General features: G+C 36.9%; 1 protein-coding gene across 1 annotated transcript; it reads right to left on the reverse strand.

The window, feature by feature from the left end:
* Window positions 1-2,338: 2,338 nt before the first annotated feature.
* Window positions 2,339-26,685, reverse strand: HSPH1 (heat shock protein family H (Hsp110) member 1). Its single transcript, XM_058547956.1, has 18 exons — window positions 26,224-26,685; window positions 23,597-23,654; window positions 21,462-21,602; window positions 20,625-20,747; window positions 18,756-18,855; window positions 17,457-17,590; window positions 16,765-17,009; window positions 15,905-16,133; window positions 14,132-14,238; window positions 13,746-13,879; window positions 11,613-11,821; window positions 9,848-9,979; window positions 7,126-7,263; window positions 6,124-6,249; window positions 4,772-4,879; window positions 4,551-4,670; window positions 4,175-4,336; window positions 2,339-3,234 (listed from the first exon to the last, which is right to left on the reverse strand). Exons 1-18 carry the CDS (start codon window positions 26,328-26,330, stop codon window positions 3,028-3,030), a joined length of 2,580 nt encoding a protein of 859 aa, XP_058403939.1. The 5' UTR covers window positions 26,331-26,685; the 3' UTR covers window positions 2,339-3,027.
* Window positions 26,686-27,157: the final 472 nt, after the last annotated feature.

The raw sequence follows: 27,157 nt of genomic DNA on the forward strand, positions 1-27,157 counted from the left end.
AGCTAACTATCCTAGAGCTTTCAAATATGTCACACATGCTTATATTGTTTAGAAACCACATGCAAATACAGACTCAAAAATAACTAATTTTGACTAGTTGTCTCTTAGGAAGCACACAAGGCTAGCAAAGTTAGACCACTATAAGCAAACCAGAGCACATTTGCCACAGCAAGCAGCAACAGCACAGCGGCACCTTTCCCAGCTTCCTGCCCACGGAAGAGCTTAACCACGCCAAGACTACTCAACACTTTGAGAAAGTGAATCTATCCCTCTCAATGTTATGTAAGGCTCAATCTCTCCACAGAAGCATGGCATAACTGTTTTGTGCTATGATTACATATAGATAGTGAGATATTCCTCCACAGCAAATACCACAGGCAAGACAGAAGTCTGGATATAAACTGACAAGTGGTAATGTCAAAAAAGTTACCTTGAATGCTGCTGATAAAAGTAAGTCATTGGTCACAGCAGCTCAAGTTTTTTTTGGGGGGGGACCTTTCAGAAAGTAATTCCCCATAGGCTACTTTGTAGACAGGCAAGTTAACATTTCTTTTTGATGAGCAATCAAGGACAAAAAAATCAAGCAAGCACTGGGGATTTTACCCAGGAAAGTAAGTTAATCATTGCTCAGACATAATCAACATCCATGATGAACTAGACTCAAGGCTCCATTCTCAAGGTTTGATTACTAAAATGACTAGACATTTTTAGAGATACTGTCAAGAGTGACAATTTAAGTGAAAATTAAATATAAAATTCAATCCTTTGTTAAACCGAGCATTTATCCAAACTGGCCCACATCCTGAGGATTCCAGGTGGTTACTAGGTATATATCGCAATTGTGTGAGTAAGTGCTATTAATATGTATTATACATTAGTCAATGTGACGATGTTTTTTTCCCACATCCAAAAACGCAATTCTGAAGTCTGCAAATTATAGACAGTTGAGCCATTTTTTGAAATACTGCTTCATCTTTACAGAAATGTAATGCTATAGAAAATTTCTAAACTTTACTAAAAACAAACGGATTTAGGCCAGACTAATGCTTCCCCCAGTATCAGGTACTATTTCAAAGTAGGAAAAAAAATGTTTTCCCATTCATATTTTTCAAAAATCTTTGTCTTTTTTTATGAGCTTCCCAATTGTACACAGAACACTAACCTATCCTCACCTCTCAAAGGGTAAGTATATATTCATTGAGTATGTATTAGCATGCATTAAGAGACAAGACAAACCATAAAAGGATAGATTACATAAAAACTTAAGGTTTCTAATGGCAAAAGTCAAAAGAAATTACAAAGTGGGGCAATGCTGACTACGTGACAAATGGTTAATATCCCTACTAAGAACGTTTTCTATAAAATCAATATTCAGACATTACAAATGAGACTATTCATGAAATACAAATAGGCAAATCAATTTAAAATGTTGAAGTACACACCAGACACACAAAGACAACTTACTTACAGCAAAATGACTGTTTGGAGGGTGGGCTTTAAAACTTGAGTAACCTGAGTGCCCAGGTTTGCTAGCAGCTCTACTTCCTCTGTGATCTTGTAAATTACTTAACCACTAGGGTTGTTTCAAGGACTAAACTATGTGAAGTACTTGGTACATAGCAGCTCAACAGTGGGTATTATCATAGACTGGCACCAGTTAGAAGATTAATTCTCCCTTGGTGCAGGAAACTTGCTCTCATTAAGGCTCACACACTGCTGCACCTGAGTGGGTGGTGTGGTTACTGTCACTGGCCCTAAGTGTGCACATCTTCTCCCCACCCTGTCCTCAACCCTACTTCCATTTTGTCCTTAGAAAATAATAACCAGATAGACAAGATTCAATGCGTCATTATTTAGAACAGCAAAAACTTGAGAAACACCTAAATCCATGAACACTGGGATTGGTTAAAATATTTTTATGTATGTCTTTATAATGGAACTCAGTACAGCAGTGGAAGTGTAACACCTGGTACTTATTTCTCTGGTATATATAGTTTTAAAAAACAACCTACACCACACTGTAACACTTATACCCATACTGACACACATACCCATCATTAGGAGAAACAGGCTTGAAGGATATGCAACAAGAGTTAACAATGTTTCTTTCTGGGTGGTGGATTATAAACTATATTCAACTTCATATTTAACAAAATTTTAAATGTGCTACTTTTCTATCTGGAGAAAGTCATTTTCATTTAAAAAGTGATAGCATATATAAGGAGAAGCAAAAAAGAAAAGCTGAATTTTCACACAAAATAACTTCATTTTTGCTACAATAGTTTATACCACTCTCCCCCAATCCCCTCTCTAAGTTACTCACAAAATCTTTTAAAAATGACACCATAAGATGAACTTTATTTTAAAGCTCATAAAAGGCTTCACAATATCAGTTACAAACAGAATCAATGTTTCTTCCATTTTACACCTTCACATGACAATGTACTGTATAACGAGAGATATATTTTAACGTTTTTGTTCTGCATGCTGCTAACACATTTCACTAGCTTTTGCTTTACTCATTGGATTTTTAATATCAAAGCAAAAAGTCGTATTTTATTTGACAGAATTAATTTTAGAAAGCCATTATGAAATCAATCTTAGTCTTGTTTATAAACATCCACACTCACACACATGCTGAAATGGAGAGCAAAATGCAAGAAAACTACCTTGGCAGGAACAAACACTTAGATTTTAATCACAGCCCTCTTGAACAAGCAGTACTGTTTGTTTTATTTTCTCCAAAAGACAAAAGTCAATTTCATCCTCAGTGATACAAATGGTAAGACTGCACAGAAGCTTAGTATGAATTCACAATTCCACAGGAATCTGAAAGTTACCAAGGCAAGTTTCCCTTTTAGGATCATAAAGACTACAGACTTAAGCTTTTTCTTTTTCCATATAATACACAAAATTTCTAAACATCCTTAAAAAAGAAAATATAAATAGTCTCAGTATGTTATGTAGAATCACATACTATGGCAAAAATACTTTATTAATTGAAGGACTAAGCCAATTTAATGTTATCTAGTCCAAGTCCATATTAACAGAACTCTTCTCGTTAGGGTAACATTCACCATTCTGATGTGGAGGTTCAGCACCAAAATTATTTTTGCCTTCTAAATCTTCTTCCTTTTTATCAGTATTTGGGCCATTTGGAGTTCTTTCCAGTTTAGGTGATTCAATTTTTGGTTTGGGTTGTGTTACGACAGGTTCACAAGTGTTATTCAACTCCTAAGAAAGGAAAACAAAACTAGTAATCAGATTAACTCAGATCCATCCAGTTCATTTTCAATTACTTTTCTACACACCTGAACCAATATTTTTCTACTGGCTCCAATTAGAACATATCTCAAAGAATTCTACTTACTCATACTTGCCAAAAACTACAGACTGAGGCTTGATCAAAAGACAAGTGAATACTCTTCTATGATGTGTCAGGGACTTGTTAAGTACTCACATATTACTGCCTCACTTAATCCTCACAACAATATTAAGGTAGGAATTATGATCCCCACCCATGGAAGAGGAAAATGGTTCAGAGAGGCTAAGTAACTTAACCTCAAGATCAGAAAAACTAGTGAGCAAAGAGCTGGAATTCAAGCTTATAGCCCACTGACTTCAAAGGCTCACATTTTCTTAACCTTCACTGTGTTTGAATACTCTTCCAGACAGAAAGCAGTTCCTTGGTTTTCTTCCCAACTTCCCTTCAAGCCTCACACCCTCAGCTAGACCTTACCTGATAAAACACCAACCTGAGTCCTCTCCATTGTCCAGAATTTCCTAACCTCCTTTGACTCTATCTTTACCCTCAGAACTTAATGGCACCTGATATATTTCTGTACTTGTTTATTGTCAAGTCTTCCTCACACTAGCAGGTGACTTCCACAGGGGTAGGGGCTCACTGTGTACACTGAAAAGTTCAATCCCTAGAACAATGGCAGGCACATGGTTGGGGCTCAACAAACATATTTGTTGAACTGAATGAATAAATGAAGAAATGGAAATTTAACAGAAACTTAGAAGGTCGTCTATATTTTGTGACATGAACTAAGAAATCTGGTCTCAGTAAGGATGAGGTGAAAGACTTATAGGAAAAATGGCTATGGTTCAAAGTTCAAATGATTGCAACTTGAGTCCCTAAGAAAACATGACAGTAGACAGTAACACTCACCTTTATTTTTGCTTTAATTTCCTGAGCATGTACAACTGGATCCTGATCAAGACTCTTTTTAGCCTGAGCATTCATGACATTATTCATCCACTCCATCACTTCATTAACAGACTTCTCAACCTTTTTCATTTCAGACTCATCAATATGGTTATATTTCTCATCCTGAATGGAAAAAGCATGGTCATTCTGAAGAATTAAGTAACAGTAAAATCTAATTTGACTCAATTTGCCATGAAGTCCAAATCTACCTCTGGTCTCAAATACCAAAAACAAATTTCTCATTTAAGAACATTTGTTCACAATGAAGGTTCCTCAACTTAAATATTAGCTTACTAAAATCTAGGGTAATTTCCTCACTACGCACACAAAGACTTACATTATTTCTGAAGTCAGCTGCTATCTTGGCATAGTGCTGCAGCCTCTGTCCCAGTTCTTCAAACACTTTTGGCCGCTCCTCTGCTTCTTGAAACCGGATGTTAATTGGAGTGCCAATTTTCTAAAACGAAATGTAACGAAGTAATATTTGTCATACTTATATTTTAAAAGTCTATAGTCTAAAATATAGGTACTGCTTTCTAGGCAGAGAGAAGGGCCTACCATTAATTCTTCCAACTTATCCACATACGCTTGTTTAGCTTGGTCCTCTCCTTCTTCATAGAGCCAGTTTTCAGTCTCTGTGAGTAGTCTCAAAAAATTCTGATGATCCTACATATGAAACATGAGAATCAATATTAGTGGCAATCTTACTTTAAAGTTTTCACAACAGAGTCATCTTCAGAAGTGTTAAGCACTAAACGGCTACTTTTATTTCTAGGAAGGCACTCTGATCAGCTGGATTCTCTTCACCAAAAAATATCAAGGAGCAATGAACACTCTACTATTAGCTCCGTACTGTTACTTTACACGAGCGATTAACAGTTATTCTTTGGCTTCTCTGTCTTTCGCACAGGGACAGTTGAGAATTTTTGGTAAACTGCTCTTACTCACTTATAATATTGTCTCTTAGAACTCTAATTCTGGACAATCTATACATTGAAATGTGGTTATGGAAAAGCAATTATGTTCCTTCTCTCCAAAACAATTAGGTCTTGATTAGGAACTTTCTATTGACTTCTACAACTATCAAATACTGAAAGGGAAACTAGACAAGTTGATAATTCAAGCATTGAACATGAGAAAATCATTCTTAATCAATTCATATAAAGCATGTATTTCTACTCTAGCCTTAGAAGGTCTAGCCTGGTTTGGGTCATCTCTACTTCAGAATCCCAACCATAAGAAACCCAGGAAATGTCAGGGCAGAGCCGAGAACTGAAATATATTACAAGGTAGCCCAAGGATTTTAGGATGAAGATAGACTCCTGGGTTTAAAATCTTTTAATGTCAGAATCAATCCCTAACCCATCCTCGATTTCCATCTAGCCTATTTTCTTCCCAGTTCCATCTTTCACAGTTGTACTTCTGGGATTTACTCAGAGCCATACTGACTTTGGGAGTTTAGAAAAGGGCTAAGGGGAATAATGGTGCCCAATAACCTTTGGAATGACTGGATGAACAAGTCTTATGGGATAAAACAATGACTGAGAGCAATGAAAGGACCAGAGTCATAGGAAAAAAAAAAAAGGCTGACGTCTTTGAAAGCAAGTATTTTCTCTCATTTATCTTTCTAGCCCCTATAAATATGATGTTGCAGACTCTGAATAAATGTCTGATAGGTTCTTTCTTCCAGATGGTAAAAACTGAAGTCATTGGGATAAAGCAGAACAGAATAAAACTCCACATCACTAGTGAGCCTCTCTCTCCCTGACTTTGTTTATACAATTTCTATTTCAAGTTATTTTCTATTTTCCAAAAGCTCAAGTTACATACTCTAGTAGAGATTTAAATGTTAAATTTGATATTAAACACTTTATATGAGATTATCTGAATAAAAAGAACTGTGAACTTACCTGCTCACTTATAAATTTTTCATATGGTCCACATAGCTTGTCCCTGAACTCATACACATATTCCTCCACTGCATTTTTAGCATCATTTCTTTCCTTTTCCAATTTATCCTGCATTATCATCTTACCCTGACAGAAAACAGAAAAGGTTAATTCTAGTCTTCTGTTATCTCTAACTAAATTTTAACTATTTAGACTCCAGTGTTAACAAAACCAACAATTGTACCAAAAAAAATAGCGTTAACAGTTCTAATTTATACCTAATAATTCTTCCGACAAATCCTACCAAGTTCTTCGTTTTCTAAACACATATAATGGGCTGTGGGTTTTTTTTTTTAACATTATATAATAAATTACATAGCTTTCACATTTCAGATTTAATACTAAGGGGGAAAAAACCCAATCTAATGCTTTTATATAATTTTATGTATTATATGGTTGTCTCATACTGGGATTAATATTGGTCAATGTATAATGGTCATCACATTTTTAAATGAAGGATAAATTTATTTACAGTCCATGTATCTGTCAAATATAAATAAATGGAGCATAATTTATTGTTAAATAAATTTCTAAACACAATGTTCCCATCTCAGTAAAGGAAAACTGAATCTCAATTATTTCACATATTCTACACTACCAAGAAGCACAATGTATTTTAACAGAAATATTTAGTGTGGCCTGAGATACCAACTGTACTGTGCCTTGTGCTAGGACATACTGGCATCCAATTTCTTCACAAGAACTTGGGCAATCAATTTTATACCAAGCAGAATTACCTAAATGATATAGATCTCTTTAATAAGGATGCAAAAAATATAAACAAAACTTGTTAAAAAAAATAAAACTGAAAAAACCCTTAGTTTTGTCTTCATCTTATCCCTAAAATTGTGTAAAACTTGGCATATGGGAAAGAATTATAGCCGTTTATCTACTAGAAATATGGGTAACAGGGCCAAACAACTAAATGTATTCCAAAATAAAAATATTTACTTCAAGTCTTACCTCTGTTTCAATATACATGTTAAGAAGCTCTTTCCCTAACTGCCAGACCAAGTTGGCTTCAATAGGCAGCTCAACATTCACCACTTTTATTTTGGGTTTTTTAGCTTCTGGAGGCTGGTCAACTTTCTTTTCATTTGCCTTGGGAAAGGGGGTAAGAGAAAAAAAAGGAAAAATTCTTAATCCCTGAAAAACAAAAAAAATCTCCCTATCATACTTACTGATGACTTAGGCAAAAATAAAATCCCTAAAATTATAAAGTTCGGACAGTGTATAAGATCATCTAATTCCCACCTGCTCCTTTTAAATCAGGGCTGCAATTATACTTAAACATGCCACACTTTCTTTCAAGAATTCACCAGGGTATTTTCCTCTTTTTCTATTAAACTCAAATTTAATCTCTCCTGCTAAAGCCTTTCTTCATAGGTCTTTACTTTCTAATCTCTTTAAGCAATGTTTGTGACTCTGAAAAGTCAAAAATATTATTAAATTACCACATGTTTAAATTATGAATTACCACATCTTTAAATTATAGTCTAGAATCTAACAGTAACCTAAGATAGACTTTGACAATGCTGAACATTGTTAGGATCAACTCTATTCCTATAATATACATTTGAGTCTCTAATATCCCAGTATTATACCTGCTTTCATTACAATTAGCACTACATTGTTGAGTGCCTTTTAAAATGTCCTACTGAATTTGGAGATCATATATATATATATATCCTTATTCCTACTATCTGCCTTTGAGTCATACCACTTCTCATAAGGAACTGTGCAAGGTAAAAAGAGATGCGAGAGTCTTAAAATAGCAAATGGAATGAAGCAGCAAATGGTAATGGTTTATCATAGCTTTTTCAAAATATGTAAATACAGGGCTAAAGAAGTAAGTATCTCCTATGGCCTTTAATTTTCTAAGCCTTTTCCATGTATTTCCATTTCTGCAGGTTCCTACTAGCACAAATGACAAAGAACACAATTTAGGAAACTCAGCTGTACAACAGTTTAGAAGATAACAAGAGGTATGTCACATGTACCCTGATGGGCTGGGATGGTTAAACAGGAAGAGACTAGCCCATGAGGCACAACAAGCACCATCACTGGATAATTTGGGGAGCTATAACAGATGTTAAAATTCTAGAATTAATTCTAATTCTTTACAGAAGAAACTGGGACTTGAAAAAGGTTCAGTGGATTGCCTAAAATTACAAAGACAGAGATGGGACAAGAATGCCTGTTTCCCAGACTTCTATTTCAGTGTTCTTACAAATCACATGTCTGTGAAGTGCTGTAAGCTGTAAGCATCACTAGCAATGATCTAGTCAATCAGCCTGCAGTCCCTATTTCTTCCCTCCAGTGCACATGCGAGTCTTCCAATATACTGTGCTTGCTCGGGGGACATGAACCACAAGAAAAAAAATGAATCAGATGACACCTACACCCAGCAAAACACAGGAGTGCAACAGATATTTGGGAAACCAATGGATGACAGTACATATGTGGCAGTTAAGTCCGGATAAGACTATCTGGTAGTAGAACATTAAACCAACTACTGACAAAACCAATATATTAGAAAATGGCATTTGACATGGCATGCATGAGGAACCTTCCAAGGAGTTATATGTGACCATGTTCCAAAGGGCTTGATGCTAGTGGTCCCACCTACAAGTGAGAACATGAGATCCTACCCAATGTCATGTTCTAGACAGGTAATGAGACTACTGGCATGAGTCAATTAGTGCTCAACACTAAGTGGAGTACGGCTGAAATTACGGAGCTATTATTGCAAAAAAAGCAATGCTGCTACACCATCATATGAGTCTTTAACAGGAGAAAAAGAAGGCAGCTTTCAGAATTAGGACCTATAGCTCATATTAGGACCCCCAGAGGATCAATCAGCTCATGGGAAATTAAAAACTGGAAACTTTTACAAAGTGTAAAACATATTTTGACACCAATGAACAATTCCATAATTCATCTGAGGGTAAAAACTTCTATCCTCAGAATGTGACAGAAAACCAAAAACCACTAAGAAAGGTTAATATTTACATACAACTTGCACAAAGAATGAAGTTCTGCAAAGCACAGAGTGACCTGGAATAACAACCGAAATTTCTCAGTGTCCATCTGACAAGGAATTTTAAAGGTTTGATTTAAAGCTATCATTTTTCAAGGGACACAACACAACCACTTAATTTAGCTTCCAATACATACAGAGGAATCAGGGCAAAAGAATAATTACTTTGAAATACAATCTGGTTATTAAAAGATCATCATAATTAAGTTATTTAAATTTGACAGGTGATCTGAAAGGAGCAAAAAGTTTACTAAACTCCTATAGCCCATGTATTTATCATCAGACTAATTCAAGCGAAAACTAGCCACACAGCACTGGGATGTATCTGTGTCCGCTCCTTGCGTCAGCAGATGCCTCTAGAACTAGAGAAGACAACCAATGCTATGCCTTTGTCTCTTACTGCTTGGAGTGGCAGTTAATCAAGAGAAGCTTTCAGGTCTAAAGCAGGATATTCAATTCTCTTCGTTGAACTTGAGTATCTCTAACTGGTTTTAGTTGAAAAACACATAGAAAATGAACAGAAAAAAAATCCTACATAAAATAAGGTAACTTGGTGCTTGCTCTTGAAACTGCAGATTTAATGATATCATTAATGATCACATGTTGCAACATTGTCTAATGGAATGAACTAGAAGAGTCACTCACTTTGTCAGCATCTGGGATTTTGTTTTCTTCTGAGGTAAGTTCAGGTGAAGGGGGAGACTGTGAGGTTTGTTGACCATCAGTTTGTACCTGGGGCTGTGTTCCAGCTTCACTGTTGTCTTGCTGGATATTTTTCTGAAATGAAAGCCCAGGCACAAAGGATGTAGAAAGCAGGTGTACTTGTATAAATGTAAAAGGTTATAGGGCACCAAAGACAGTACACTCAATTTCTGAAATCTTAATAGGTGAGGGGAAAAGATACTGGATAAAACCAAAATGAACACAAAATATTTGAAAACTTCTTAGAAATTTTAAACCTGTAAGAAATTCTTTGAATGATGGTTAATATAGTTAAACAACACAAGTAGTAGCCATTTTGACTGATGTGATGACAATCAAGAACTCTCCTTAAAGAAACTTTCACCTAGTCTTGAACAGAAATTAACTCTCAAAAGCACAGGAAACAGGTTTACTCCAGGCCTTTCTCCCAGAAACAAGCTTCCAAAACCTAATTTCACCAGCAGCCATCATGCATCTCGACTTATCTCCATTTCAGTGAACTGAACAGTTACATAAAAGAGCCAACTATCAGTTATTCGGGTATTCATCATTTCAGCTTATAGATACACAAGACCCTCTCTGCCCCCACTTTCTTTTTGTGATCCAGCTATTTACACCTCCAAAGATCTCAGGATAAAGAATATATGCTACATGTTAAGACCTCAAGCCCCAATAAAGCAGTGCTTGCTATGATCTCTTCCCATCTTTGGGAGAAGCCTGCAACATTCTAATCTAACTACTTTCTGCCCACCCTGAAGTCTCTCATATTTTCCTTTTAGAGCTTCAAGATTCTAAGGCAGACACTGAAGTACTTAGAAGCAAGGCACACCTGATATACATATCCAAAAGGTACAAAGAGAGCGATACAACAGGCATTAGGAAAATGTCTGTAGCCAAAAAAGAAAGTCGATGGCACTGGTCATTTAACTCATTATATTGAAGTTTTTCTAGATGAGAACAAAACTAAGGCTCAGACATTAACATTCCTTAAACGTTCTAGGAATGGGTAACAGTGATAATAGAGTTCTCTGACCATGAGATATCACACTTTTTCACATCACAACTAAAACCCTATACTGTGCCTGCCTCTTCATTTTAGCTATTTCTGATTTTTACCCAGAAGTAAACTATAATAGCAGATGTATTTTAAAATTTCTAAAAATTCTTCTCTTGACCATGTAAAACTAACATGCATGCTAACGAAAGTTAAATTAAGAACATGAACAATATACAACTTTCTATACTCTACACAGACACTTGTCTTCCTTCCTCTTACAATGCAGTGAACCATGTAAATAAAAGCAATTAAGTTCTGTGATACCAAAGCCAATTTTGCCATACAATTAAAAAAAATATCAGCTTTAATACTTGGTATATAGTCACCAAATAGATTTTGTAATACTCTTTTTTTCTCAATCATCAGTCAACATTTGACTTCTCAATATGTGGTCTGTCTTTAAAAAACAATTCAAAGAAACTTTACCTACTCTAAATTATTTGCCAGTTCAAATAAAGCTACACAGAATTTAATCACAATTCACCTAACTCCAGGCTGTATATTACCATCATCTAACACTTACTATTATCATTACCCAAAATTCTAACCAAACTTAAGAAAAACATATTTTAACTCTTCCCTACCTTTCTCTTATAGCTTAGAATTCAGTCAACTATATATTCCAACTCAAAGGCTTATCCACCAACTTACATCAGTGTCTGGGTTTTCTGGTGGTCTCTGATTCTGACACTCCATATCTGCTTCAGCAGAAGACGCTTCCTTCTCCTCGGCTGGGACCTTCTCCACCATAGACGCTGTAGAGATGGTGAAAATGCCATGGGTGTTGACTCGCACTTTGACTTTCACTTTAGATTTTTCTCCATCTTTCTGTGCAGAAACATTCTGAACTACGAAGCGGCCTAAAACAAGAAAATTGACAATTTTAGAACTGAACCTAAATTTCCATAAGGAAGAAAAGGCTAAGAAATAAAGCTTGAAAGTATTGCTATTCCAAAATCTCCCCACTTTCTCTATCAACTGAATTAGATTTAAGTCCTTTAATGTATATGATAAACATAACCTCCTGAAATAGATTTATTAAGTATAAAGTATACTTATAATACTTGAGATTAGTCTTAATATGCCATAAAACCTTTGAAAGCAAGGGCACTCTTGTGACTGTTTTTATTTAACACTTATGACACAGACAGTGTGTGAGATACTGATAACAAGCAGTCCCTGCCTCCTCCTACCCTCTTTCTCCAGATGGGTGAGCACAAACTAGACATGAAAATCTGTTAGCAAGTATAAGGCAGATGTTATCAAGTACATGCTGCATTTTAATCCTACAGGGTCTTTCAGGGAATACTGTTTTTCTGACTGAATACTCAAAACATCTTCTGGTTTTAAACAGGAGAGGTAAGCTAAAACCTGTATCAAAGCCTGAAATTATTATGTGTAACAGAGTAGTTCCAGAGCACTACTAAATAGTAGTCAAGAATGCTGACCCTGACTATCTGGGCTTGAATCCTGGCTGTGACCTGCTACAAGTTACTTAACCTATCTATGCTTCTGTGGATTGAGTTAGTAAGTGTTTACAATGAGCACTTAAAGCTATGAAACCAAGTACTAAGTGTTAGTTATCACCTCCACCAACAGTACTGTTATTCCAGAGACTGCTAAACCAAAATTAAGTTATTTCAAACCTATTATGTGCAAAGCACCATACGGGATTTAACAGCCTTGTATTTAACGTGCTGTCTACATAAACACACAGAAAGTTACAGATTTAATTACTAGGTTAGTGAAAGGTGTTGACCTTGATTAATGATCAAATCACTAGTTCAGGAGATAATTGCCATAAGACCCATTTAAAGAAACAGCATTTACTCTGGAATATCCAAGACGACTCACAGGAGAGAGAGATGTAAGATGGTTCTTTAAGTATGTGCAAGCTTTTCTGTTTTGGTGATAACACGAAAAATTTAATGCCATGCTTAAGGGCTTGGCTTGGATTTTACTCTCTGCACAATGGGGAAATAAGACATAGAATCCAACCTGTCAAAATTTTAGTCTTTATTCAACGATTTCTTAAACTAATTTCCTACCAATAAATTTGTAAACACTGTTGAAAAAGAAAAAAAAAATGTCCTCTGTGTCAGAACATAGTCTTAAGTAGTAAGAAAGAAAGCACAACTGGCCAGGTTTGACTCCTTCAAACAATTTCATTACGACAAGGTGTGGGGCAAGAGTGAGTCCTGAAAAGATTGAGCAATATTGGCAAATTCTACCCACAGCCTGGGAAAGAGACACAGTCATGCAAGAAGATGCCTGTAGCCCTCCCACAGATTTCCAGAGCTACTGTGGGTCAACACAGATGCAGAGTGTTAAGCCTCTCAAAGAAAAATGTACCCAAAAAGATGTACTTTCAAAAGAGACTACAATACAAAGGTACACTTGAAAAGTAGTTTCAATGGTTTCCGAGGCAGGTTTTAAACTGGAAGTAACATTTTGCAAGTAACATTTCACCTAGAGCAAAGGTTAATATTAAAAGCAGATGATAACCCTTTAAGTACAGACTATATTAGAATAGGAAAGAGACTAAAGTGTTCCTAAATATCCATACTTGGAAGTTAACAGCAGCACTAGCAAGTCATTTCATCTCTATAGGCCAATTTATTCATCAATAACATGAAGAGATTGCTCCATCACCATTATTCTAAATTGAAAATGTCTTTACACGGAATTAAGTTCCACTCAACATTGCTAAGAATAAGGAAATTTTTTAAGTTTGTATACTGAGTAAGTCTTTAAGAGAGTAAATACACATAATTAATTGCTTACCTATTTTTGCCTCTGGATATGGAACTCCTTGAGGATCAGAATAGAAAGCTTCTAGCTCAAAAGGCCCCCTTCTCAAAAAGGTGAGAACTTTGGAGAAAGGAGCAGCATGGTTCCGACTAAATACTTCATGGACACTAGAGGAAAGGAAAAAGCATGCAATATTTCCAGTATGTAAGCTTGCTGTGCTATACAAACAGAACACATTCTAAAATCTGTTATCAATTCTATCTCACCATTTCTAACACCAAAATGAGAGAAATATTTTGATAGGTTCGATTGTTGGAAAATCCCAGTTAGATTAATCAGATAGTCTACTGTAAGCCATTTGTTAATTTTTCCTCTTTATATTAAAATACAATATCTGAAAATTATTTTCTGCTACATACCCTTCAGTATCTTCTGAATCATTGTTCCAGATCAGAGATATTGGAAAAGGAACTGCATCTGTCACAGAAAATTCTCTAACTTTAAATGCTGGGGAAAGGATTGCACACTTAAAAAAAGAAAAGAAAGAAATGATTATCCTGAGCACATGAATAATTTCACTTACTTTTTAATATAAAACTGAATTCAAATGGAATGGGTAGGTCTAAATTCAAAAACTGCTTACAATATATGTCACCATAAGCATAAACGATTTGTCATCTTAAGTATAAATGATTTATCATCTAAATACTATGCCAATCACTAGATATAAAGACAAATAACAATGGCTCTTAGGATAGCAATCATTAAGTTTCACAGGGGCTTAGGAAAAAACACCGGTCTTTCCAGAAATGCCTTGCTGATAGCAATTTCAATTACAAGCTGTGTCCCTCTGTACAGTTGGCACTCCACATCCCTGGGTTTCCCATCAATGAATTCAACCAACCACAGATCAAAATTTCGAGGACACAGAGGAATTGAATGGAACCCGTGGATATGACGGCCAACTGTGTTCACTGTACTACTCCATTTTATTTAAGAGACTTGAGCATCCACGGATTTTGGTATCAGAGGGGTGTCTTGAAACCAACCCCCGGTGGATACCAAGGGAAGACCAGTTGACAACACCCACAAACAGCTCTGTCCACAATACCTTTCAAATGTCTAAGGAACTAAAAAAAAGGCAAAACCCCAAATGTTCATATTTTCAAGTAATTTTATAAATAAAATAAGCAATGGTAAATTCAAATTTGGTGTAGACAACACCCAACAGTGAGGTGGATTTAGACTAGTCACAAAAATGATTAAACTAAATTAAAAGTTAATCTCTGATTAGCATAGGATCCCTCAAGAGAGGCCAAAATAAGCTCTACTTCTAAAGAAAACCATAAACTTCTAACATTTGGGGAATTAGAATTACTTGAGGCATATTCCACTATCAAGAAAAAAACAAAAATCCCATAAAACATGATGGATCTTGAGAAGACAAAGGATTATCAGTAATAATCAGTACCTTCATATTCTTCTTTTTAAGTTTTAAAGGGTAGTCAACCTAAATACCTTTGTCTACAGAATCTCACTTTATATTAAAAAACTGTGCTAACTAGACCAAAATTCAAACATGTTAACTGGAAACTTGAGATAAAACTACTTGGATTTGACTATAATATCCTAAATATAAACTAATTTTCTTTTATCAATAACCTCTAGACTTGGTGCTTTTGCTTTACCAAGCAAACTTCCTGCCTCTGAACTGCCTTCTTATTTGATAAGCAAGTTAAAATCAATTTGGAAGGGGGAGTAGCTATTTTCTAACACTTCCTGTTAACGAATGCTCTTAACCCTTCAAACTTTCCCCCAAATCAATTTCTAATTACACCAGATTTGCCATTCTAATTCCCTCTTATGTACCTTGCAACAAGTGTCACCACCACACAACTAATTAGTGCTTTACAGCTGTGTTTTTTGTGATTCCCCCTCAAAATCATGCCTGTTCCTAATCACCAGTTTGAGAAACACTAGTTCCATAATTCTTTCAACCTTTAATTTCCTGGATCTTCCAAATTTGAAGACCTTGGTCTCCCCAGAGCCTATAGATTTATTTAAAAGTTAACTCCCTTGTGATTCTATTCAGGCACAGGGCTCTGCTTACTATCTGACCCCACCATGATGAAATAGAGGAGAAACAGTGTAAGGAATGAGTACCAATAGAAGAAGGGCTGAGGAAGCAGTACCTGCAGTGCGCACCCTCTGGCTACGGCTTCATCTGCATTGAGCGTTGTGCTAACATCTTTTCCAAAGAATCTGGCAATTTTTTCTTTCACAGCTGGAATTCGTGTAGTGCCTCCAACGATCTCAACAGCACTCACGTCTTCTACTTTGAGCTGAGTTTGTTCCATCAATGAATAAAGGGGAACCTCTATCTTTTGCAGAAGTTCAGCACAGAGTTCTTCAAATTGTGCCCTTGGCAAATAAGAGAAACACTTTATAAATCTTTAGAAAGTTATCTTAAGGCCAATATCTTGTCCTACTTTTTTTAAACAGAAAGTCTTATCAACCCAAGGAATTTCATTTTTTCCCTCAAACACCCTGGATTCCACAGAGACCAAGTTTAACTGTACTATAATTTGTAACTTTTTTCTTTAATAAATATACAAAACAGGTGCAGAAAGGGATTGGGGGAGAAAGTCAGTGTTACTGATATTACTAAAAGAAATCACTTTTATATTAAGATCGCCATTTTACTCAATGTTTCATGTGATCTGATTCTCATTACTCTGAATATTTATTTTCACTCCAAAATATTTTTGTAAAATTTTGAGAAACCATTATTCAATTACTGGCCAAGAAATACTAAAAAGTGAAAAATACTAAAAAGACTTCATCATCACGAGGGCACTTAGCAAAGATTTTTTTTTTAAACTCTCTTTGCAGAAGTGACCTAGTTCTAATGGTGCTAGCGCCTTTCCAGCATGTAGCATAGGATCTTGAAACGTGGGCCAAGACTCACACCACCACAGCCACAACTGACACCTGGGCTATTAGTTTCAGCAAGAAGTTCCTTCCATTTAATCTGGCAGAATTCAAGACACACCTGTTCATCTTTCCCGAAACATCTTTATCATTCATAAAGCACTCGATATTCAGTGGTAGGTCCGTGCTGTTAGAGCTCATTAGCTTTTTCAATTTTTCACACTCCTGATACAGACGAAGGAGTGCCCGAATTTTGGATTTTGCATCCAACTTGTACTTAGTTTTAAATTCTGCACAAAAATGTTCCACTAACTTTTCATCAAAGTTTTTTCCTCCTAAGAAAGGATCAAAAGCTGTTCCCAGTACCTAATTTAGTTAAAACAAAAAATAATCTGGTTATTTTCAATCACATTTGTAACTAGAATCTTAAACATTGCTACTCAAACAACTAAAGGCTAATAGGCTCAAGGCTTCTGTTTACATTACAACAACATGAAATCCAAGTCAATTAGCAGAAACGTAACTACAAAATCCAAATGAAATGCTAGATCTCTAAGATATTTTTGACTTTTCATGATTATATAGAAGATAATCTTAAAAAGCTTTTCTTTCCTAAGCAAGAATACTAAGAGCATGCTAAGACAATTACATCATCTTTATGGAGATCAATCTTAGGGAACAATTCCTTGTTAATATCACTACCCAAACTCTTCATTTCAAAAAGAGGATAGTCAAGCAGCTCAGTAGCTTAAAGTACTGATAAATACAACATATTTAATGTTTTGGTCACTTGGTTCCAGTTTATGACTTTACCTTCAATTTTCCCTTGTTAAAGGCACAGGCAGACACTTGAAAAGCTGAGTGTCCCATATCAACAAAAACCACTATCCGAGGTTTCTCATCCAGGCCTGGGAGATCCTGCTTATAAATTCCATAATTCAAAGCAACTATAAAAAAATAAGTATGTTTCAATTCTTTGGTTCACATTTGCTTAGGAATTTCATTGTTTTCAATATAATTACACATGCAGGAAACTTAGACTATACCTCAAACAATTAACAGTGAACACATTCCTTTTATAGCTGACTTCATACTAATTTTCTTGGCATCAATTACTTTTTCTCTCTCTGATTTTAGAACAATGCTCTATCACTTTTCAATATATGAAGACGTGATGGAGAAAACATACATGGTGTGAATACAATGAAATGTAACCACAAACAATATCAGACTCATTACACAATACTTACATTTTAACCACAACCTGCCAGGAGACTGCTTATCCAAAAAAATTAAGAATTTAATATAAACTACCAGCAACTGTAGTTCCTCTCAATTCTTTTTGTAGATCTCAGGCAAATAACTGATCTACCTTAAAGCATCTGTGTTACCTTTTTCTGAACTTTGAAACCACCATATTTCTAAACATGTATACCTAAGGACACACCTTTATCAATACTTTAAGAGTTTAAAAAAAAAAAAACTATGAGAAATACATATGCTGAAAAAAGTCTTATTTGCTTTGCCTGAATACACTCAACTGTAACTGACTTTTTGTTCGTCTGTAACCCTAATTAACTGGTAAAAGCTCTAGGAGACAATAGTGACTGCTGTGCTCACCACTACATCCCACCTAACACAATGTCTGACAATGGGACAGCTTAAATCAGTATCTGATAGATGATGAAGGTCCAACACCTCACTACATATATTTGGTAAATATATAAGGAAAAAAATTTTAAACTAAATCTATACTTGTAAGTCAAGGTAGTTGTGAAACCCAAAATCGTAAGGTTTTGGGAAAACTTCTTTCTTAACAATAAAAACAATATAAGGAAATAAACGAAATCCTACACAACTAATTCAGAGGATTGAAATATATATAAAAGAATTTTCTAATGAAAACAGATTTATAAATTTGACAAAGTGCCAATTTCTCATTCAACATAAGCATCTGAAAAACTGGAATCTTTGCTTTCAAATCTAACACATGTTTTTTAGTAAGCTGTGTTTCTATATTTACATGAAAAAGTGTTAGTGATAGTACCTGGTGTGTTTTAACTCTGTTTTGATAATATATTCACTTCTACACAAAAGTAGTTTTTTTCTTACCAGCTGTCATGTCATTCATAAGTCTTAAGCAGTTTAGGCCAACAATTTGTGCAGCATCTAATACAGATCGCCTCTCAGCATCTGTGAAGAAAGAGGGGACCTACAAACAAGAAAGGAAAGAATTTTAACTTATCTAGAACACAAAATACATACACATTCCTCACAAGCACTGTAATAAATTCACAACAGTCTGGGTAAACAGGTGCTTAGCCAAGTCATAAAACAGAAGTAGAACTTTATTCTCAGTTTCTAACAAGTTCCTTAACTTTCACATCAGTAACTACTTTTGTAAAGACTACCCTAAAATTATAGTATCAAACTAATCTTTATTAGAACCAAATTTCAACCCGAAATAAAAATTAATCAGGAGTATTCATAAGACATATTGACAGTTACTTAAATCTAATAGAAATCTTTAAATTTAAGTGGACGAAATACCATTTCCAAACTAGTCTTAAATTTCTACTGACATTTGAAAATTATAATGCTAAGTCAACATTTAATGTTAAATATAATTAAACTATAGGCAATGACTACAGGAACTTAAAAGATAATACACAGCTAATTCTATCATATGCCACTGCCCTTTAGTTTTGCTATTTGTTCAGTTCAAAAATTAATAGACAATGGAGTACCTTCTAATTCAGCAGACCTGTTAAGATTACAAAAACAGTTTTTGGCAAAGCCTGTTAATTTTCCTAAGAGGAAAAAGAGCAAAAACAGCTCAAGGGATGAAGTTTCTTATAGTGCTGACTTATGCTTCTAGCTAGATTCTTTTGATTGCTTTCCAGGACAGCATTTTAACTAGGACACTTTTCAGGAAGAGCATCTAACAATACATTCATAGAATCAGTTAACTGGAAAGTACCTAAGAGAAAACTTAATACAGTGGCTTTCACATTTTTTCCCAAATTATTTGTAGATGCTTCAGAAAGAGACAGGGGCAAGAGCAAAGGGAGGTCTCTGCTCACCTTTCAAATTAGAACACGACTTTCATCAGTTTTCCCTATTAGGTTAAAGGAAAAAAAAAAAAAAAGGCTCTGTGGCAAAAAAAAGGAAGGAAGGATGACAAACCACTGACTTATAACTTAATTCTTTAATTTTATCAGAGATTAATATTACTTCTCCAAACAACAGCCAGACACTCTTTTAATAGAACATCTTCTATCTTGCAAGGGCAATGGGAGAAATGCTAGCCCTTCTGCCTCTATTCTTTCATATTCTAGGATACACTTCTGACTGATCTGGGCAGGCCACCCTGCCCAAGCTATAATGCAAAGACTATGGGATAGGTAAGTCCATTATATAGACAGTCCTGGTGCAGGTTACAACCCAGAGCAGATCAAGAAGTTCACTAGGCATTTGGGAGAGCAGAATTTACAACTACCTTTTCAGTGTCCAAATAAAAGATGACTTTCATCCTTTTTAACTACTCCTTGATAACCACTGAAGGTAGTGGGCTTGCCGGTGCTGAAAATCTAGACTTTGTCACTACTGGTAGGTTTTATTTTAAAACTTCTAACCCACTGCTTCTCAACTAAGAATGGAATTCTGGAAAGCTCCTGTACGAGTATACCAGTTGCCTAACAGTACATTAACTAACTGTATCAGAATACCCCCGATTCAACCAGTCAGTCTGTATTTTCAAAAAGACCCACAAAAGATTCTGATTTGCACCTCTACTCAAGAACCTTTGCAACTTCTGGCTGGAAATACCACTCAAACCTACTCTGAAATGCTCCTGAACATTACAATCCAGTAGAATTTTAATCGCTAGTAACAGAACAGCTTTCACACACTTGATACTTAAGGGTAACATAAAGAAAGCAAATTAAAATAAAACACATTGCCTTGCTGAATTCTACTTACTGAAATAACACAATCTGTTACTGGTTTTTTGAGATTGTTTTCAGCAGTTTCCTTTAACTTTGTCAACAGCATGGCTGTTATCTGCTCCACGCTAAATAGATGTTCTTCATCCATGTACATTACCTACATGGAGGAAAGAAAATGTCTTCAACACTGTAGTACTTAAAGCTACATGCTAATACTAACTTCCAAATATTACTACATATTCTCTTCCAGAAAATCTTTATTGTTATAGCTGTTTAGGAAAGAAGAAAGAAAGGAGGAAAGGAAAGGGAAGCAAAGAAAAAAGCAAGAAAGACCTTTTCCCTAGAGATGAAGAGGAGAAAAAAAAAGCTGGGGCAGATTTTTCCCCCATCCAAGTACTCGTCAAAACATTATAGAAGGTTGTCAATTTCCGCTGTAACTGAAGAGATAAATCACTGGAATATTTTGTGTAGATCATAAGACAGGAATGCCTCTGCTAGTTGAAAAAAAGCTTTCTGGTTGTATTACAGTTTTGCTCTCCAAACAACCAGACTGTATTGGAACAGACTTCTGTTCAACATGACAACACAATTTAGACTTTTTTAAACACCACTAAGTAAACCTAAATTTTAAAATTGCTAAGAATTTACAAGAAACACAATTAAGTTACAGCAGTATATACCATTTGAATAATTTTCAAAGACAATTTAAATATATACCTACAGTTCAAAAGAAGCTAGACAAAAAAAGAATAAAGACCATCTTGTCCAATTAAGAAATCTGAGTTATTAAATATTTATTAAGAATTAAGTACTTTTCTCTATGATGAATTAGTTTCCTATTAAGGAATCTAAGGTTGCTCAATTACATTACCTTTATTCCAACTCCACCATTCTTCATTGGAACCAAATCATAACTTAAGTTTTCCTTCTCCTTTTGAATAAAGGGGTCATTGAATGCTCGGCCATGAAACCTCTTGAAGTTAGACACTGTATTGTTTGCATGAGTGATTTGCTGCAAAAGAGATTAGAGATTTTAAATTTTTTTCTAATTTCAATACCTATCAGTACTTACACCAATTTTATAGACAGTCACCTGTACAACTCAAATGACAGAGATATAAGTAACTTTCCCCAGAGCCCTGAATTTCTCCATCAGTGAAGAGACTTTATTTTTTCTCCATTTCCTACAGAAATGCCAGAAGGTAAGCAGTGACTGGGAACAAGAGGCAATATTGTCACCACAAATTTTAACAAAGATTTCAAAATCTTCAAGATAAACTTAAAGATAGTGAAACTATCACTAAAGCTCTGAACAAACCATGAAGAACTGCATCACTTTATTTCACCCTTTTTCCCCACTAAACTTGTAAGTTTTATACTCAATGAATGAATGAATTAGGAGATCTACAAGTACTACAGTCAAATTACGTTTTTTTAATAAGTTAATTCTTATAGTCTAATAAATTGCTAAGTGATCAGGATAAATACTTTGTGCCACAAAATACATGGATTGCTTTTCCTACCAATAGTATAGAATACTAATTATGAAAAGCAGAAAAGGCAAGGATAATTCAAAAACATTCTAAATGACATAAAGCTTTTAACTGCATGCACATAGTTTTGATGATTAGGCTCTGATTAAAAAGTCCCACTTCATAGTATATTCCACTCAAAACATGTCAGCAGTGGGAACCTTATTCAAAATACAGAAATAATTAAAATAAAAGATTAAAAACTAAGACTTTTAAAGTTATAAGCTTGAAAATACCACAACAGTTTATTACTATTTACTTTTTCCCCTGATCTACTTCGTTTAAAGGGAAGAATTACAGCTTGGCAGTACTAGATTTCAAACAATATGGAATTTAAGTATGTTTATATACTAAAATTCCCTGTGATTCTAAAACTGAGATGAAGTATATCTAGTAATCTACAGACTAGACCTCAGCCTCAACTTATTCTCCTCACATAACTACAAAAACACAACAGAATCTTAGGTCTGGGATATCAATATTCTCAACGGCACATTTAGGGAAACCGCTACTTCACTCAAGTGCCTCTCTCCTTGTGAGACTGTCATTTTGAGTGTGGATACCCTCTTCTCTTCTCTGTTTTTTTTCCTCTTGTGTCTTGTATCTGTCCCATCTAGCCATAATATAGTATTCCAGAGTTTTGTTTCTTTTTTAGCGATACTATTTTCTCTATTTAAAATAATTTTTTCAGTCTCTTTTTTAATATTTAATCTTCTTTAATCTCCCAAAAGGGATTTCATATTTTTCTACTTTATTTTTTTCTCCCCAATCCCAAGAGTTCAACAGTTACAATGTGAGCCCTAAATTTTAGGGAGTGACGTGTCAATTTTTTAGTCACGTTAAGTAGTAACAGGTGAAATTAATTTTAATAACTTCTTTAGCCTAATATGTCTAAAACACTATCATTTCAGCATGGACTGAACATAAAATAGTGATGAGATACTTTATTTCAAGTCTTCGAAATCTCATGTGTATTTTAGACTTACTTCACATTCCCATTCAAACTAGGCATAATTCAAGTGCTCAATAGCCACATGTAGCTAATGGCTACCATATAAGACAGCACAGGTCTAGACAAATACATTAATTAGTAAGTAACCTGAAAACACTTTTAAACACAGAATTTCTAGAAGAAATCTTTACCTCTTAAATAAGAATCATGAGACTTCACATGAAAGAACTTCAAGTGTTTTATTTCTAATTTTTAAAAATTAGGTAAATTAGAAGGTGGTCAAGTTACTAGAAATTAACGTTGGCAGATTAGAAAGTTAAAGTAGATCTTATTCAATAAAACAAGAGGAAGGAAACAGAAGCAACAAATAACCATGTAAGAGCTCATAAAGAACACCTGCATTACATTTCTAAAACTCGAAAATAGACTGGTTTAGATATTTCACACTCTTGTATGTCCTTGAGAATTTACTTCTAAAACCTCCCCCTTAAAAAGTGATCAGAATTCTCCTAAAGAACATACCTGATTTTTGGCTGCAACTCCAATTGTTCTGTTTTTTGATCCAAATGATATGACTGATCTAGAATACAAACCACATGTTTCAAAAATGTTAAACAGGACAAATGTGGCCATTTTTAACTGACAAGAGAAAAATTCTAATATAATAATTTCCTACCCACGGTTGGTGGGGAGGGGGCACAAATGTAGCACAATTTTGGAGTCCAAAGCTTTGGTGAGACACTTGAAGGGTGTTCACTTTAACTGCTACTCTGAGAATCCAATCTAGGTGGCAGTCCTACCCCCCTAAGAGTCTGCTCACGGCTCAGGGGACATTTTCTAACACCTCAAGTACCAGTATAACTCTCCAGGTCCCCAACTGTTGGGAAGTAGACATTAACTCTGAAAATGCTTTGAATAGTTAAAGGGTATTATTAACTCGGCCCTAGAAACATGATTAACAAAAAATATGGTGTAACTCTACTTCTCAGTTACCAACTCCGTATAAATCTAAGTAGCATTGTCATACTATTGCTGTCCTGATATACCATCTGCCCCTTTAAGATCAGAAGTTCTTATATAAACCCAAAGAAGGGGGCCTAACTTATGCTTCTGGAGTTTAAAAGCACAAGAAGGTCCCATATGGAAGACTCCACTTGAGGAAGCCAAGTAAAAATGATGTAGAGCAAGTACCAAATATAGATGTTGAGGAAAATGAGTGAATAATCAGTTACATTAAGTCAGCTTTGAAGAGATGAAAAGTGACTTGTAACTGTGAGACAGCCTTCTCAGCAACGGAAATGGAACAGCAGCACAAGAAGTCTCCTCAGGAGGATGTACGTGAATTAGGTTTTAGATTAGAGGTCAGATAGGAGAAATGGTAAATGAGGTGAACAAAACGGGAATATACCAAGGGCATTAAATACCAGGCTGAATCAAGTTTAAATTTACTATAATAGAGACATCCTAGACCTAGATTATCTGAGCAGGTGCTAAACAGCATCCTAAAAGCCAGAGAAGTATTCAAGCAAAGGCTAGACCTTTAAGAGACCTCTCAAAAATAGTATCATTCTAAGCTCAAAATAACTATACACTTGCAGAATGAGTTTACTCATTTTTCCAAAGGGAGAATCAAATTAATTATACTAAACAGAAATTAATAGGAGCCAATGCAATTGAGTCAAACATCTGTTTCTCAAAAAATATTAAAGGGAACGCCAATACTGCCCTCAGTTTACATTTTTTAGAGCCATCCCTGTTGTCTTTAGTTCTACAGTGGTCACTATAGCTGCATGCACAATTTTTTTCTACTTTACCAGCTTTTCTTTCTTTTATTGGATCAAAAAGAACAAAGATGTAAACTGCACCTAGGCACAAAGGCCTGAGACACTATCTTCTTTCTTACCATACTCCAATTACAGAACCCTTCGCACAACGCAAGAACAGACTGTAGATTTGCGCAGAGGTAAATGGACCGGATGCTCAAGGAAGGAAGAAGTCTTCCCAATGCTACCAGTACTGTCAAATGTTTGCTTATTTTCTGATTTTCCCTTCACTTTCATAAACGTTCATCTGCACTCCGAGATATGAGCCCAATCATTTTACCTTTGGGCTCAATGTTTCACTACTCTGTGCTTTTTACCTTAGGGTTAAGTCGCTTAAAAACAAATTAATACCTACATTAATTTCCCTCAGAAGTGAGTGAGTGTTTTCATCAGAGCACATTCCGGTATGTTTATTATCTCCAGAAAATAAGTCCCCCCAAAAAGTTGCTTTTTAAAATGTTAGCCTTTGTCCACCCGATGCTGCAGTAAAATACAGCACTGAATTGACAACACCCATCCTCTTGAGTACTAGCACAAAAAAGTATGCAATTTTTATTTTCTCTCCATTATCTAAACTACGCAAAATTAACAAAAAAATTAGAGCATGATTCCTCTTGCATGGCTCTCATAAAATGAGCACAAAAGAATGTTTACATCTTTCACAAATGATCCCGGGCACTAAAGCCAACAACGTTAGCAACCAGAGAATGAGTAAGAACAGGTAGATTCATCTATCAAACGAGTGACTCTGTGGTTGCTAACAACAGTCCGCCTTCTCACTGGACAAGCAGCAGCATACAGGCTCTGGAAGCTTCCAGTTCATTTCGAGAATCACAATGCGGAAGAAAAAGCTCGGCAGCCCGGCTCTGCGGCGCAGATATGCTCGGAGGGAGGGGGACAAGCTGGGGGCGGCTCAGCCAGCTCAGAGAAGCCGGGTGGGAAACCGGGGGCGGCCGAGTTAGGAGCTGGCTGCAGCTTGCCAAAAAAAGGGAGCAAAGTCTCGGCTTTGGCCGCAGCCCGGCCCCCACTGAGAAGCCCGCCCAAAGTGATGACCCTGGGAGACTCGACTCTCGGGACTCTCGGACTTCTCTTTGCCCCGTGCATCCCCGAGACACCCCCTCTCGGATTTGTGGCGGTAAACCCCACCCCTACTCTCGGGCAAGCGTCCTGCCCGGCCGGACCGCGGGTACCCAGAGCACCGCTCCCAGCATCGCCCTCCACTCGCCCCGGCGCTCGGGAGCCAGCCCGCAGGCCTGAGGTCCCCGCGCTCCCCAGCCCCCGCCGGGTTTCTCTCCTCTCCCCGGGGCCCCACAGGCTCCCACTTACGGGGTGCAGCGGTCGCTGAACTCGTTGGCGATGGTCTCGATGCCCCCGGCCCGGGCCACCGCGATGTAGCAGCTCTGCGAGCCCACGTCCAGCCCCACCACAGACATGGCCGGCTCTCGGTCCGCCTCCGCCTCGGGTCTGGTCTGCGTCCTCCGGCCGCCGCCTGCTGCCCCGGCCACGCGCGGCTCCCGCGGGCTCCGACCGCTCCTCTGTCACTCGGGCGGACACACGCACAGTCGGCCCGTCTGGCGCCTCCGGCTGCCCGGGGACAGTGGCGACTCGCGGCGGAGGAAGCACGGGAGAAAGCGGCGCTCGGTCCCGGCGGGTCGCTCCGCTGCTCGGCTGACTGCCTTGATGTGCAGCCGCTCGCTCACCGGCGCAGCGCGGCGCAGAACTACCGACCCAAAAGGGGAGGTCCCAATTCCTCAGCCTTATGTATCGTACTGATCAGAACTTTCCAGAATCTGCAGCATTTACTCACCGGCGCCTCCACCGGCCCCTCCACGTGCCACTTCCGCTTCCTTCTTCTCGAGCCTTCTGGAAAGATTCTACCCAATGGGTGGCTGGTCCCTCTGGGGACGGCCGCTGTTGCCATGGTGGCAGGAAAGCCGCTCCGGCGCTATTGGCTCAAGCAGGACAAGCTGACCCGCCTATGCCCCCGCCCGCCCTAAGCCAGAAGCTTCTTGCTGTGCTAATAAAAAGGGCAATGAAGAATCCCTCGAAAAATCGTAACCTTCATACTTTACTAGTGGGCGATGGTGTCCGAGCCTTAGACTCTAAAGAGAGACCGAGCGGGCGGAGCTCGGTCCCCACTTGGGTAGAGACCCGCGACCCCGGTCGCTGAGGAGGCCGAGCAGCTGTCAGGAGAGCATATTGGGAACCGTAGTCCTGTGAGAGGCCGTGTGCGCCGTGCATGCTGGGATGTGTAGTCCCG

The sequence above is a fragment of the Diceros bicornis genome, chromosome 9, assembly GCF_020826845.1.
Source record: "Diceros bicornis minor isolate mBicDic1 chromosome 9, mDicBic1.mat.cur, whole genome shotgun sequence".
NCBI lineage: Eukaryota > Metazoa > Chordata > Mammalia > Perissodactyla > Rhinocerotidae > Diceros > Diceros bicornis.